Source organism: Gastrolobium bilobum, unplaced genomic scaffold, assembly GCF_033153095.1.
Source record: "Gastrolobium bilobum isolate Gb01-03AN ecotype WA unplaced genomic scaffold, APGP_CSIRO_Gbil_v1 utg850, whole genome shotgun sequence".
In the NCBI taxonomy this organism is placed as follows: Eukaryota; Viridiplantae; Streptophyta; class Magnoliopsida; order Fabales; family Fabaceae; genus Gastrolobium; species Gastrolobium bilobum.
In genome coordinates this window covers 229,280-244,800 of record NW_026897748.1, presented here as the reverse complement: position 1 = coordinate 244,800, position 15,521 = coordinate 229,280, and the positions used below count along the sequence as shown (strand labels likewise).

Genomic DNA, 15,521 nt, shown 5'->3' with positions numbered 1-15,521 from the left:
ACAAATTGTTGTATTGTGTATCATTGCTCAAAGAGGACTGCCAAATCTTGAAAAAGCACACAAAGTTGTAAATGAAATGAAATCAGATGAAAGTGTTTTGGTTTAGGAGACAACTGTGGGTTTAAGACAGGGTTGAATTAGTACATGACATATATATTGATGTGGTTGTGAAGTGATTTTTTCTATTGAAATGAAATCAGATGAAGGTGTTTAAGTTTACTTTGTGCTCAGAGTTGCTTCCTCCCCAGAGAACAAGGGGAAAGCTGAATTAAAAGAGGAAAGTCCAGATCTGGCAGGTTTTTAACTATAATCATCATTACAATCTATTTGCACACCATTTCTATACATTTTTTTTTTCTTTACACAATCTTGTTCAAAAATAAAAAGAGTGCCTTGAATGCATTTCTCTATAGCTTTGTTAATGAAAATAGAGAGAAGGAAACGGTGTAAAAGTGGTATAAGAAAAAGTAACAAACATCATTTTCCATAAAATTATGTCATAAACAAATATAGAAAAGAAAAGATATGAGAAAACCTATTGTAACGACAAACTACTAGTCATAGATAGCATGTAATAGGGGAATTATTTGCATATGAAGCCATCTAAAAAACAAGTTTCAAATTATTGGCGTGAAACGGAACCAATAGTCAAATAGAAATCAGGAAGTGATCAATATGGAAAACCAGTTTTTCACTTCATCCTCAAATATAAGATCCTTAGAAACAACCACATTAATTGAACAATATGAGATCAATGTTTCTAATTCAACCTAAAAAAATTACTATGCCACTAAACATAAGAACTAGACACAACTTTCCTGGTAGTTGAATGCCACCTTATGCCCTGCTTCATAAAAGCAAATGAGAATTTGGTATATCATTAACAAGTTATTGAAATTGACCTCGAGTAATTACACTGAACAAACACATCATCAGCTATATACGATTCCGCATGTACTTCTGCAAATGTAACACGAAGATGCCGCTGTCGAATCCCATTAAAAATAAAAAAATAAAGGTGAAAAATGCCTCTCATACATCCATCATTTAGAAATATTTTCAGTATTATAAATATACCAAGCACTCAGTACATCTTTTATATACTGGTCATTGGGTATAATTTTTATTAAATATGAAAAAAGTAACATATTTATATTATTTTTTTACATTCTTTTATATACTGGTCATTGGGTATAATTTTTATTAAATATGAAAAAAAGTAACATATTTATATTATTTTTTTACATGTCCGAATTTTTTTTTTAGTAAGGAAGTACAACCTTGTACCGAAAATATACTCCCATCATCGCTGACGCACGAGGAATTTGGAATAGTGACTATTTTGTCACGCCTGGCCAAGTTATTTATCAGACTGCCACGTCAACCGTAAAAATTCTCGGAATGTCACGCGGCATAATTCGCTACAGTGTGCAGCGAATTATGTTTACAAATAATTCGCTACACAATATAACGAATTATGCCATGTCAGGTTGTTCAGTCAGCAAAAATGACACGTGTCAAGCAAGCAGCAATACAAGCATAATTCATTACACAATGTAGCGAATTACTGTCTGCTTGACACATGTCATTTTTGCTGACTGTGCAGCCTGACATGGCATAATTCGCTACACTGTGTAGCAAATTATTTGCAAAAATAATTCGATGCACAGTGTAACGAATTATATCACGTGACATTCTATGAATTTTTACCGTTGACGTATCAGTCTAATAAATAATTTACTGAAATATGATAAAATAATCACTGTTCGGGTAAATCTGCCGTGTTACCTCAATGAGAAAAGCGACATGTGCATATAATGGCCGAACATGAACAGTGAAAACTTCTTCATCTATTAAATAATAATGTTATTTTAATTAAAATAAAAGGTATTTATTTACATTTTTCATTTAATAAGTTGAATTAAATAATAACGATATTTTCAGGAAGAAAAAAAAAACAAAATACTCTTAATAGTATAAAAGAGGTTTATGGGAATTGGAGGGGCGAAGAAAGAAACAAACCAACGATTTTGGTGAAGGAGTTTCCGCTTATGGTGCAGATCAAAACCAGAGGGTGTGGTGTTGTGTTGTTGAGGATTCTCCAATGGGGTACCCAATCCCAACAACCTAGTTGCCCCTGGCACGGGCATTCATGGATTACGGCTACAGCCCGCTGTCGGAACCCACCACACCAACCACCCCAAGACCCACCTTGGTCCTCTCCTCTTCCGGCAAGGCTCTCCTCGTTTCCAACTCCAACAAATCCCTCGCCCTCTCCAATTCCGCCAAGCGTCTCGACTCCATCACCAAGAAGAAATATGTCAAGCAGGTCACCGGCCGCCACAATGACACCGAGCTCCACCTCGCCGCCCAGCGAGGCGACGCCTCCTCCGTCAGGCAAATCCTCTCAGAGATCGACGCCCAAATGATGGGAACCCTCAGTGGCGCCGAGTTTGACGCCGAGGTCTCCGATATAAGGTCCGCCATTTTCAACGAGGTCAACGAGTTGGGTGAAACCGCCCTCTTCACCGCCGCTGAGAAGGGCCACCTTAATGTCGTCAAGGAACTCCTCCCTTACACCACCAAGGAGGCCCTTTCCCTCAAAAACCGCTCCGGTTTCGATCCCTTGCATATTGCTGCTAACCAAGGTCATCAAGGTATGTATACTATAATAATATGTATGAGAAATAAAACCTAATAGGTTCAACGATTCTCAGTATAAAATTATCTTCTGTACATGCTAACACGTTATAGAAGATAATTTTATTAATAGATATAGGGAGCATTTAATCTCTGAGATACTCCTCTCAAGACTCATCACATAGTGGTGGTGGATCCTACCATGTGTTAATAAATAAATAAATAAAATGCCTTCTTCAGTATTTTTTCTGTATTGCTTTCTCTTAGGAAAACGTGATGTACGAGTTTGCTAATTTTGAATCAATAGAAGATTTGTTCAGTTCTGGGTTCTGTTTTCTTGTTACAAGACGGTATCAGAGCCTCGCCGCCCCTCCCGCTTTTTCTCGTGGAGTTTCTTAGCACAGGTAGGCTGGGCCTGTTGCATTGTCCACGCTTCAAGCCCAAATGGCTCTCGTGTGAGGGGGCGTGTTGAGATATATAGTCCCACATTGGTTGTATGTGCAACTAATGTGGAGTTTATAAGGCCTTGAGCACTCCCACCAGAGCTAGCTTATCATCGATGTATTTATAATATAAGATAACTCTTTCCTATTACATCAGATAATAATTTCTCATAGATATATGAGTTGAGGAATATGAATACATTTTTCGTGTAGCTCGTACATATTTGTTTTTCTTTTTATATAAACGAGAATTAAATGCATAACTTAATACAAATTATTCAAATTTTTTACTCTTAGATCAATCCTAGTGACTTTCAATGCATACATATTAAAGTAAGCAAGTGAATGCATACATAAAAAAGTAAGTGGAACTGGTCAAGAAGAAGAGAGAAAGAAACGAGAGTCAACTTGAGAAATTTATTTCCCATATAAGTCTGATGCGGTTTATTATAATACATACGATATATATGTTATTTGTTGGGGGTAGGCATTGTGCAGGTGCTGCTAGACCATGATCCAGAGCTAATAAAGACGTTTGCGCAGTCGAATGCTACTCCTCTTATATCTGCGTCTACAAGGGGGCATGCGGGTGTTGTTGAACTGTTGCTGTCACGTGATCCTAGTCAATTGGAGATATCTAGAGCTAATGGGAAGAATGCACTCCATTTTGCTGCACGGCAAGGACATGTTGATGTTGTGAAGATATTGCTAGGGAAGGATCCGCAACTTGCTCGAAGGACTGATAAGAAAGGACAGACAGCATTGCATATGGCTGCCAAAGGGGTTAATTGTGCAGTGGTGAAGCTTCTTCTTGCTGCAGATGCTGCTACTGTCATGCTTCCTGACAAGTTTGGAAACACTGCATTGCATGTAGCCACCAGGAAGAAGAGGGTAGAGGTATCACAATTGCTCAACTTTAAACAAATAGTAAAACCATGAGGAGTTATATATCTACATTTCCTATTGTTTGTAGACAAGAGATATATAGTGTCTTTTTAAGGAATATTTGTCATGCCTATTTTAAGGCCTTTCACCACAAGGAAAAAGAAAATATTTTCTCTATTGAATCAAAATTCAAATATTTTATCAAGATAATATTTGCATTAAAGATGTGCACATTCAAGTCATATATGAAATGATACCCGACTTGTGTAAAATTGAACACTTGTCATATGTCGCGCATTGCACGACACATGATAAGCGCTCACTCACTTTTGCACAAATCACATGTCACTTCATGTGCGATTTGAACATGCACATTCCACACACATCTTATTACGTTATTCTCATAAAATATTTGAATTTTGAATAAATAGAGCAAAATGTTTCCTCTTCTCACACTAAATGGGTCAAAAGGTGCTGTTTTAAACATGTAAAAAAAATGCATTAGTTTTGACGACATGAAAAAATTCATGCAGATAGTGAATGAGCTGTTACTCATTCATGATACCAATGTAAACGCCCTGACGAGAGACCACAAAACAGCTCTGGACCTTGCGGAAGGGCTTCCAATATCTGAAGAGATTTTGGAGATAAAAGATTCCCTGATTCGATATGGTGCAGTTAAAGCCAATGATCTCAACCAGCCAAGGGATGAGCTGAGGAAAACTATGACACAGATTAAGAAAGATGTTTATTTTCAGCTCGAACAAACTCGAAAGACAAACAAGAATGTGAGTGGGATTGCCAAGGAGCTACGCAAGCTGCACAGAGCTGGAATCAACAATGCTACCAACTCAGTAACGGTAGTTGCTGTGCTATTTGCTACAGTTGCATTTGCAGCACTTTTCACAGTTCCTGGTGGGGATGATGATAGTGGGAAGGCTTTGATGGTACACACTACATCTTTCAAGGCCTTCTTCTTATCTAATGCTACTGCGCTCTTTACTTCATTGGCTGTAGTGGTGGTTCAAATCACAGTTGTTAGAGGGGAGACAAAGTCTGAGCGAAGGGTTGTGGAGGTGATCAATAAGATGATGTGGTTAGCTTCTGTCTGCACCTCTATTTCATTCATTGCAGCATCGTATATAGTACTTGGTCGGCACAGCGAGTGGGCTGCAATCCTTGTTACTGTTGTTGGGGCGCTTATAATGGGTAGTGTTCTTGGTACCATGACATACTATGTGGTGAAATACAAACGTTTACGAAGAGTGAGGAAGAAAGAGAAGATCTCAAGGACCGGAACATACTCATGGCGTATATCGGAATCTGATACTGAAATTAATCCAATTTATGCCATTTGATGTTACTTCGGACTTCAATGTAAGTTTGATGCCTCTGTGTACTACTTTTTTATATGACAAACATGGAAAAGGACTCTTAAAGATGGATTCTATGAAAGTAATTGATTTCTTGTTACTTGTCAGTTACTCTTGTCTCTTAACAAGATTGGTTTACGTGTGGGGTGCTAAACGAGTCAGGGGTCTTTGGCTCGGCTCGTGAAGGCATGAGCTTACATGTTTAAAATTGATTGTTGGAACAAGGCTGAACTTGTATAAAAGATCGTTTAATAAAAAGGCCTCAGGCTCCAATTCAAAAGCTCGACCTTAGAGCTTCTCGGGCTGACCTAATATATTTATTTTTATTTTTACTTTATATTTTTTATACTACTTGTGATAGGTCTCTCTCTCCTCAATCCATTTCATCTCATTTTATTAATTAAACAGAGTTTTTAAATGATTTTATTTTATATTATGCTATTTGGATATACATTAAATTTATGAATATTTATGGAATTACTAGTGCTGTTGATTGTATATTTTGTTTGGATAAATTTTTGCTGTCTTATTTTTGTTAAACAAGCTAAATCAGACTTGTATTTTTTGTAAATAAGACAGGTCACAGGCTGAAATTATATTCATAACAAGTAACAGGCTTGGTCAGGTTGACAGATTTAAACACAAGCTTAGCTTTTTAAGACCAAAGCTTGGCTCGACTCGGCCCGTTAAAACCCTGCATCTTACATCAGTTGTCATATTATTGTATTTGTGAAAAAAAAATTTGCGCATGCCTCTGAATTGAACTCGACAAACACCCCTTAAAACCAATTATGCGAATTAAATAACTTGGACATATTTAATTAACCTCGCAGTTTTAAAAATAAAAATAAAAAACTAAATCATAGTTTACTAAAAAATTAAAAAAAAAAAAAATATCTATAAGTCAACTGATAATAACCAGACTAAAAGCTAAATTACCAAATTGAAAAATCTACAAGGAAAACAAAAATAATAATGAAAATATAGATGAACTAAAATATTTATAAGATGGAAGATTGAGTACAAGGTGGTTCGCATGAGGTTCGGTCTTTCCCTATTCACAGTCTGAGGAAGACATAGAGGCCCGTGGAAATGGATCCAACAAGTGGGTACAATTAGGCTGAGGAGACTTGGCGGTTGGGGTTGCTTCTCCATGACGGTTAGCTGCTGGAGCTGGGCCACATTATTTGAGCCGTGTTGACTAGGTCTTTTATAAGTTTGGCCCATTATACTTGTCCAAAACACTTATAAATTTAAGAACTTTAAAGTTGACAAAACTAGCTGTTTATGTATTGTTGTTATGAATTTTAATTTTTAGGGTTGGCAGTGACACATCTATAATTTGGTTTTAAACTTTTTATCTTTGGATATCAATTCCTCGTACTTATTTATACATTGAATGATTTAAAGTTTTTTTTACTACGAATATTTTGCTTGAATAGTTCATTCATATGAAAAATATGAGATAGTTCATTTTTATTTTTTGCAACGTTAGCCCTTCAAAAAATATAGAGCTTCAACCAAAGCCCACAACAATTACTGTCATACACTCATACTCATCGCAAATTCTGTCGTTCGTTGTCTCACCCAAAAATTTGTGCCATATTTGAATACTGTCTGCGAAAACAGTTTCTGATTTTCAGAAGAAAAAAAAATCTATTTGATAGGGATTATTTTATAAAAAAAATTAAAAATCGAAACTATTTTTTTAATTTTAGAATCAAATTTAAAGAATATTGATTCTAAAAACAAACAAAAAATTACAATTTTTAAATTTTTTTTATAAAACAAATTTTATCAAACAAATTTTTTTATTTTTTGAAACCAAAAAGCTTTTTTAAAATATAATATTCAAACAAGGCTATAATGTTTGAGTTGTTTTTATTTTATATTTTGACTTTTATCTTTCAAAATAAAAAATTAAAGAATACACACTTTTTTTAATAAATCACAAATATTTTTTAGGAGAGACAATTTTATACGGGACGAATGCATAATTAAAATCTTAAATTCATCCCAAAAATAATATTAGAGTATATGCTCATCTTTTTTACTCAATTCTTATATAATAACTGACCTCTCATCATTTAATAAAGTACCTATTTCCATAACTATTCCGGCAAATAATTTAACAAGATAAACAGATGCTTGATATGCGTGTACCTATTCACAGTGTTCATATGTGGACCAAAGATATAAGTTTGGTAAAAACATGAGGATGAAATTTAGTCAACGGATATTTCCCGATGGGCATCACCTTATAGAAGCACTCAATGCACATTAGTCATTACCCATTGGGTCGTTTTATGTTTTTGATTTTATACATCTTAATAAATTCTAAAATAAATAATTGTTAGAAATGTGTCACATTAAAATTTTAAGAGCTAATTCTACCGCAATTGATAATTGGGTGTGTATTTTTTTAATCTTATTTTAAGTTGATATATTTTCATGATTAATTCAAAAAATTATATTTATTATTTCATCTTATTTTAAATATCCATAAAAATGTAAAAATAATATTTTTATTATTCTTAAAGTTTGTATTGTAAAATATTAAAAATTAAAAATATTTTTAATTTCTAATAAGCATATTTTAACCGAAAATGTAAATCGGACACACCTTTAACAACACGTTTATTTATTTTTTGTTTTTATGTTTTTGATGAACTTAAACATCATAATGAGGAAGTGGAAGTGTCGTGGTGGTCACAAACACTTAACTAAAGCGATATGCGTGTCCGTTTACACGTAAAGCACGAAGCACGAAGCACAAAGCAAAGGACCAAAAACCCCTCGACGTGCCGGCTTTGCGATGACCTTATAATAAAATATCTACCTGTCAACCGCGTCTCGCATTAATCTTTTTCTTTTATTTAAGAAAAATATAAGAATCATGTTGCAGGATGACACTATTTACTCCTGCAACAAGGATCCAAATTTTGGTCGTATCTTGATTTTGGTCTGACTTTTTTTTTTTTAAGCGTGAGACCCACACTTAATTTGTGTGTGCAAAAAAGTGCATGGCACATGACAAAAAGCGCACCCTTTATTTAAACCTCTTTTTTATTGTTTTTTTTCGTCCGTTGGTTTTTGGCACTTCATAGTTGAAACTTCAAAGTTTCAAATACTACAATTACATAGATAAGGTTGTTTTTACATATTCTGGAATAATTAATATCATCATATGCTGAAATAAGTTTCTATTTTATTAGTCTGTGTTTAATTTTATGCCATGTGATTATACTGTAATATAATAATGTTTGGACTTGGAAGTCTTGTAGGTTTCATTTCAAAGTAAACAAGAAATAAGGATGGAGTTGTGGTTGCATTGAATTATAAACATTTGATAAAATTAAGATTAACCAATAAGTATCACGTGTATTGCATGAATATTATAAATTTAGGTAAACTTTTAAAAGTACAAATTAAAAACATTAAATTATAAAAGGTGTATGCATAACTAAAAATGAGTACAATAAAAGATAAATAAAAGGATATAAGAAAAAAAATATTTATTCTTTTAAAGGACAATCATTTTAATTAAAATTAATGTTTTTCTTTTAATATTTAAATTAAAAAAATCTCGAATTTTCTCCCAATATGATTTATGTTTCTCTTACTATAAAACATAGCAGTTTAACTAAAATGATACAATTTTATATCATTTAAAAGGATAATACTAATCCCATTATAAAAATACATATATTTAATTAAAAAATTAAATAGATTTAAGTTAAAAAACAGAATGAGAATCAACATTAATGAAAGAATAGACAAAAAAAATATTTAAGTTACTCTCAAGTTAGTATATTTTAATTTGATATATAAAACTGAGATTCGAAAAAATAATTTAATATAATTTTTTTTTAAAGTAATTAATAATTTAACACTTTTTCAAAAACATAGCAAAAATGTTAAACAAAGATGAAGTCGTGTGTCTTTAAGAAAGAAAATAATACAGCAGTAGATTGTTTCATTCTCAAGAGTAAGAGTTATCTTTTATTATCAAAACTATTATTTTTTTTATTCTTGAGAACTAGTTTATGTTGTTTTTTAAAGATCTAGATTAAATTAATGACAATTTATGCAAAAATTTATCAATGAAATAAAATTCATTCCCTAAATTACAATTTTTTTGGATAAAATACTTTAATTTCCTATTTAACTTTATAAATTATATATTGTGACATGAAAAAAAATACTACTGCTTCTGTTTTCTCAAGCAGCCATTTAAAAATGTCAACAATTAGCCCTTTTTTAATCAACACATGCTGACATGCATTTAATATTTCATTGTCCTGTTGTACTCATTTAACGTTGTTTCCTGTGTGCCGTGTCTCATGACGTGTTTAACTTTAAAATTCAGTATCTGACTTTTCAATTTTGATATAAATTAATTTTTATCTGAATTTCAAAATACACAATTAAAGCGAAGAGTAAACTTTTTTTTTTTTTTGAAAGAAATTATATTGTTTTGGAAGTATAGATGATTAGGGGATATTCTTAGTATCAAAAATATTCACTGTCAATTCACTACCTCCACAATTACCATTGGATCAAAGAGAAAGAATGGTAAAAAAAATTTGAAGAAAGAAAAAATATTAATCCAATGATGATTATGGAGGTAATGAGTTAGCAATAAATTTTTCTAGTAATAAATTTTTCTAATAGTAAATTTTTCTAGTAGTAAGAATATCCTCTCTCTACTAATATTAATATGGTCATTTAATTAAGACTGTAAATTCAAATTTTGTTGAGGATTGGTTGCATGCCATTGATATGTTTTTGGATTTTATGACCATCTAGATCATAGAATCTTTTAATGTGCAACTCAAGGGCGGCTGGCCCATTATCTTGTACGAAAATATAAATTATTGTTTTCCTCAGGCAAGTTGAAAGGAGGGAGTCTTCTCTCATTATTATTTTTGCTTAATAAATAGATATTGTATTTTTAAAATAATAAATTTCTACATGTATATATTTTGACATTCTGTGCACAGATGCTCTATTTACAATCATTTTAATCAGATTTATATGGCACGGTGGTTCATTCAATATATTACTTTTTATATAAATTTTAAATAACAAAAAACTATTTTCAATACTTTTTTTTTTTGAACAAATAAATGTAAATAATACATGCACACACAAAAAAGATGATATATAAAAATAATGAACTTGGTGTTTGTTATTTTAAATGACATAAGTTATGTCATTTTAAGAGAAAGATAGACACGGAAAATGAAAATCGTAAGAAAAAGAAGGTGGATGGTTTTTTTTAATTTAAAATTTAAATAAAAAAATTTATTTTATGTCTATCTTTATCTTAAAATAACATAACTTTATGTGATTTAAAATGAGAAACATGTTCTTCAAAAATGATTAATGTAAGACGGAACTTGAGCAGTGAGGACACAAAGGAACAACAAAAGCAAACGTCACCTTGTTCTTAGTGGAAAATGGGCGTCAACCATTAAGCATCACCATCATCACCTTGCATGGGACCATTCTTAATGTATGCAAAGTCGAAGCTTGAAAACCAAACAAAACCAAACTCGTTCATTTTGTTCTCCGCGTTTGCCACACTTACCCATTCATTATTGTTGTTCTTCTTCAGCTCTTGGTTTTTCTCTCTTTTGGAACCGTTACTATAGTGATTCCAGAAAAGGGGCTAGCTTTTTCTCTGCTGAGAAGTGGGGGGGCCAAGGGTGATTTGATTGCTACTCTGCCTTTTCACACCTCTGCTTCCTGCTACTTTCATTCTTCAGTTGCTTCTGGAACTCCCCTGATTGGATTTATCTTGTTATTAGTAGTACTTTTTTCTTCTTCAATTTCAAGATCATAGGAATAGGAGCACAGAAACCACCCGTCTCTGAAATCACAACCTATGGTGTCTTATTGATGAATTTGGTTAGTTGATGGTTTTCTCTTCACTTCTGCTTACCCATTTATTATAAAATTTTTGCATTGGAGAGAAAATTGGAATTTTTTTCTTTTTTCTTTCGAAAGGATAATAATTTTTTAGATTTATTGAATCAATATTTCCTTCCCCTTTCCTAAAAAAAATGTTGTTTTGGATGAATTTTGGGTTTATAGTGCTTACCCCTTCCCCTATGTGACTATGTCAGATTGGTGCTTAAAGCAAAAACAAGTGGAGTTTGGTTGGATGCTGAACTGTGAATGCTGTAGAGACAAGAAAGTGTAGAAATCAGCAGGACCTTAAAGTACTTACTCTAGTGTACAATATTGAATTGCCTTGCCCATAGAGCTCAGTGAATTGATACTGTGGGAGACAATTGATAATTGTAACTGGATATGTCTTGAGGGAATGTGAACTTGATAAGAGCTCTATCAAAGTAGTAAAGATACCTTCCAAAGAAGATGAAGAAACAATTGACAGGTATAAGGGGTGATTCTCCCTTACACTCGGCAATCCGAGCAGGAAATTTAGAATTGGTGCTGGAAATCATCTCTGAGAATCCAGATGAAGAGTTAAAGGAGTTGTTTTCAAAGAAAAACAACTCTGGTGAAACTCCCTTATATGTTGCTGCTGAAAATGGTCATCTTGATATAGTCAAGGAATTGATCACGTGCCACGATATTGGATTGGCCAGTTTCAAAGCTAGAAATGGATTCGATGCATTCCACATAGCTGCTAAAAATGGAAACTTGGGTAAGTCTCTTTAGTGTCTACATTGCGTAGGATCCTTACTACATATTGTATCTTGGTTCATATAACACTGCTCTACCATATGGTTAGGGTGTTTGCTAAACCCATTTGAGCATTTACACTGATTTAACTTCATTTTGATGTATGGTATGCAACATCTTTATTGTAGGATAATCCAAGAGTACTCTTCTTGGCAGATCGCTCTGCTGATAAACCTAGAGTACTCCTCTTCTCCCAACTCAAGTTTAACCCTAAATAAATAACATAACTAATAGCTCAATCTTCATCAATCTTACGACAACTCTTTGCTCAATTTGTCAAGAAAATTGATTATTTATTGAATTGATGCCAAACCATAATGATTTGAGTTCTTGTTTTCAAATTTGCTAGAATCTTTATGTCTGCTAGCTTTCTAGGTTTCCCTTGACTCTTGCTTTATTGATCATCACAATTATAAATTTATAATCAATTTAAACTTTGGAATTCGTCTGAGCCCTTTTCTCTTTTACTGGTTTGCAGGGATATTGAAGCTCCTCATGGAGGCCATTCCTGAAATTTCAATGACTGTTGATCTGTCAAACACTACTGCATTGCACACTGCTGCCGCACAAGGACATATTCAGGTAGTAAATTTTCTCTTAGAAAATGGTAACAACCTGGTAACTATTGCTAAAAGCAATGGGAAAACTGTGTTGCATTCTGCTGCAAGAAATGGCCACGTGGAAGTGGTCAAGGCCCTTCTGAGCAGAGAACCTGAAATTGCAACGAGAATTGATAAGAAGGGGCAGACAGCACTCCATATGGCAGTTAAAGGACAAAATCTTGAGTTAGTGGATGAACTTGTGAAGTTGAATCCATCTTTGGCTAATATGGTGGATGCCAAAGGAAACACTGCGCTGCATATAGCAACCCGGAAGGGTCGACTACAGGTAAAAGGGAAAAAAAAAAAAAAAAAACTGCTTTCCTTTTTGCTCTTTCTTGAGAAGTTACTGAACATGTGGTTTTCTTCTAGACATTAGACTCTATAGTTCTTCATCTTCCAAGACCTTGAACAACATAAACTAAATTTCCTTATTAGCTCAAGAATACTACGTTTCTGTGATACTTCAGAAGAGGTCTGCTTTTACTAAGATTGATTAACAACTAGCTTATTTTTGCAAGAACTTTTTAGTCATTAAAATTTCAAGTGAAGAATATCTGGAAAAAATTATGTCTGTGTATGTGTTGTGTCTTGTTTGATAGAAGAGAAATGAACTTTCAATTTATTTATTCAGTACTTGTGGTGGCTATGCACCGTATGTCATTAGAGTCGTAAATGTGACCATTATTGTTGTCATGTGGTAAATGGGTGGTGTAAATGTAATAATACTTGTCCTGCAACCATATTAAGCAAACTTCTCTTAGTATTCTTGTGGTAATCTTGCAGATTGTCCAGAAGCTACTACATTGCAAAGAAATAGACGCAAATGTTATTAATAAATCTGGAGAAACTGCTCTGGACACTGCAGAGAAAAATGGTCACTTGGACATTGCCAGCTTTCTGCAAGTTCATGGAGCTCAAAGTGCGAAGTCCATCAAGTCACCTACTACAAACACGGCCCTTGAACTCAAACGAACAGTGAGTGACATAAAAAGTGGGGTTCATAACCAACTGGAAAACACATTTAAAACACAAAGACGTATGCAAGGCATAGCAAAGCGAATAAACAAAATGCATGCTGAGGGGCTTAACAATGCAATCACCTCCAACACTGTTGTTGCTGTCCTTATTGCAACAGTTGCTTTTGCTGCCATATTCACTGTCCCAGGCCAGTATCCTCAGAATCCAGAAGAACTCGCTCCTGGAATGTCTCCTGGTGAAGCAAATATTGCTCCCAATATTGGATTCATGATATTCATAATCTTTGATTCAACTGCCCTCTTCATATCATTGGCTGTTGTGGTTGTCCAAACATCAGTGATTGTTATTGAGAGGAAAGCAAAGAAACAAATGATGGCGGTTATAAATAAGTTGATGTGGATAGCCTGTGTGCTTATTTCTGTGGCATTCCTTGCAATGTCATACATAGTTGTTGGGGATCAGAAAGGGTTGGCTATAGCAGCCACAGTTATAGGAACAGTGATTATGGCAGCTACTCTTGGAACTCTTTGTTATTGGGTGATTGCACACCGCATTGAGGCCTCCAGATTGAGAAGTCTTAGATCAACTATGAGCAGTAGGCAGTCATTATCTATGTCAATGATGTCAGGTTCAGAGAATGAGTATAAGACAGTGTACGCAATATAAATTTGATTCTACCATTTCTGAGTTACCCCTTTTCCCCACTTTTTGTCTAATTACACTACCATTTATGCTGGCGTTTGCTTCTTAGTTAAAAGCAAACATTAACCAATGCTACAAAAACATGCCTTTGAAGAACACAGGCAAGAATGTACTGAGAGTCCACTTGATTAGTAAATGTGTCTTTCTAAATGGATCATGCTTATTTTCAAAACATTAGCTTCATTTGAACATATTACTGTTTCATTATGTTGTTTATGACGGATTTTCTTTACTTGAATTATTATTGCTTTCAATAACTTCGCAATTAGTGAATAACTGGTGTCTCTTAACATCAAATAAGAGAGTATCATTTTCCTTAACACCAAATAAGAGATTGTAGCCCCTAGCTAAAACACACACAAAAAGACGGAAGAGATATTGTAGTCATCCACTTCTGCTTCTTGGTCTTCTTATCAAATGATCTTGTAATCATTATTACGAAAATACTCCTAACTGCTCCTTGACCTTCTTGAGGGTCTCAAGTGCTTAAACCTTTGATGATGCTGTAAGGCGCTCCATGTCCATGTGTGTGTGTGTGTGTGTACTATATAGACACACACACACACACCAAAGAATAAATAAGTAAAAAGTAAAAACTAAGCACAGTTTTGCTCTAGGGATTACTGGCAAGTGGCAACTGCCATGTATAACGGTGTGCCAAGTTAATTAGTGCCGACTTTGAATTATTCAGGGAATAAAACAATACAGTGGCAAAACTTGCAATTTTCATAAAATATATTTTATAATGTCAATTTTCTATCCTTTTGAGAATCTTGGGTGAAAATGAGGGAAAGCATTTCCAAAACGACCTTCTTACACGGGGTCCATGCAGAACCCAGTGTTTTGATGGAATGGGAAACAACAGGATCTTTGCTTTGTTGTGCAGGAAGATATATGTGGGATGAGGTTTTCAATGCCGTAGTTGTGTTTTGACTAGATCGATCAGGATGGTATAGCCGTATATGTATTTGGTGTTGCATATTCAAGTACGGTGAGTCTTATATTGGTTGGTAATGAACTAAGTGAAGAGTATATAAGTGGAAGGATCCATGAATCCAATGCCTTAAAAGTTTGAGTTATAATGTGGTGTCGGACTTACTTAGTATGATTGGTCTAACTTAGCTCATTGATAATGGTCATCTACCACGGGTTCCTATTGGACCTGCCTAACACTTGCCTACTTC

General features: G+C 33.9%; 1 protein-coding gene across 1 annotated transcript; it reads left to right on the top strand.

Moving 5' to 3' along the window:
* The first annotated feature begins 2,024 nt into the window (after positions 1-2,024).
* LOC133309842 (uncharacterized) lies at positions 2,025-14,482 on the top strand. The gene is made up of 7 exons (XM_061510689.1): positions 2,025-2,657; positions 3,571-3,980; positions 4,502-5,317; positions 11,183-11,254; positions 11,726-12,017; positions 12,534-13,011; positions 13,419-14,482. The coding sequence occupies exons 1-7, from the start codon at positions 2,153-2,155 to the stop codon at positions 14,299-14,301; spliced, it is 3,456 nt and encodes a 1,151-aa protein (XP_061366673.1). The 5' UTR covers positions 2,025-2,152; the 3' UTR covers positions 14,302-14,482.
* Positions 14,483-15,521: the final 1,039 nt, after the last annotated feature.

Bases quoted from the DNA above. Each gene is read 5' to 3' on its own strand.
- LOC133309842 (XM_061510689.1), top strand. From the start codon at position 2,153: ATGGATTACGGCTACAGCCCGCTGTCGGAACCCACCACACCAACCACC. The intron at 3,981-4,501 runs GTATCACAATTG...AAATTCATGCAG, and splicing joins CCAGGAAGAAGAGGGTAGAG to ATAGTGAATGAGCTGTTACT. The intron at 13,012-13,418 runs GTGGTTTTCTTC...AACTTCTCTTAG, and splicing joins CTTGAGAAGTTACTGAACAT to TATTCTTGTGGTAATCTTGC.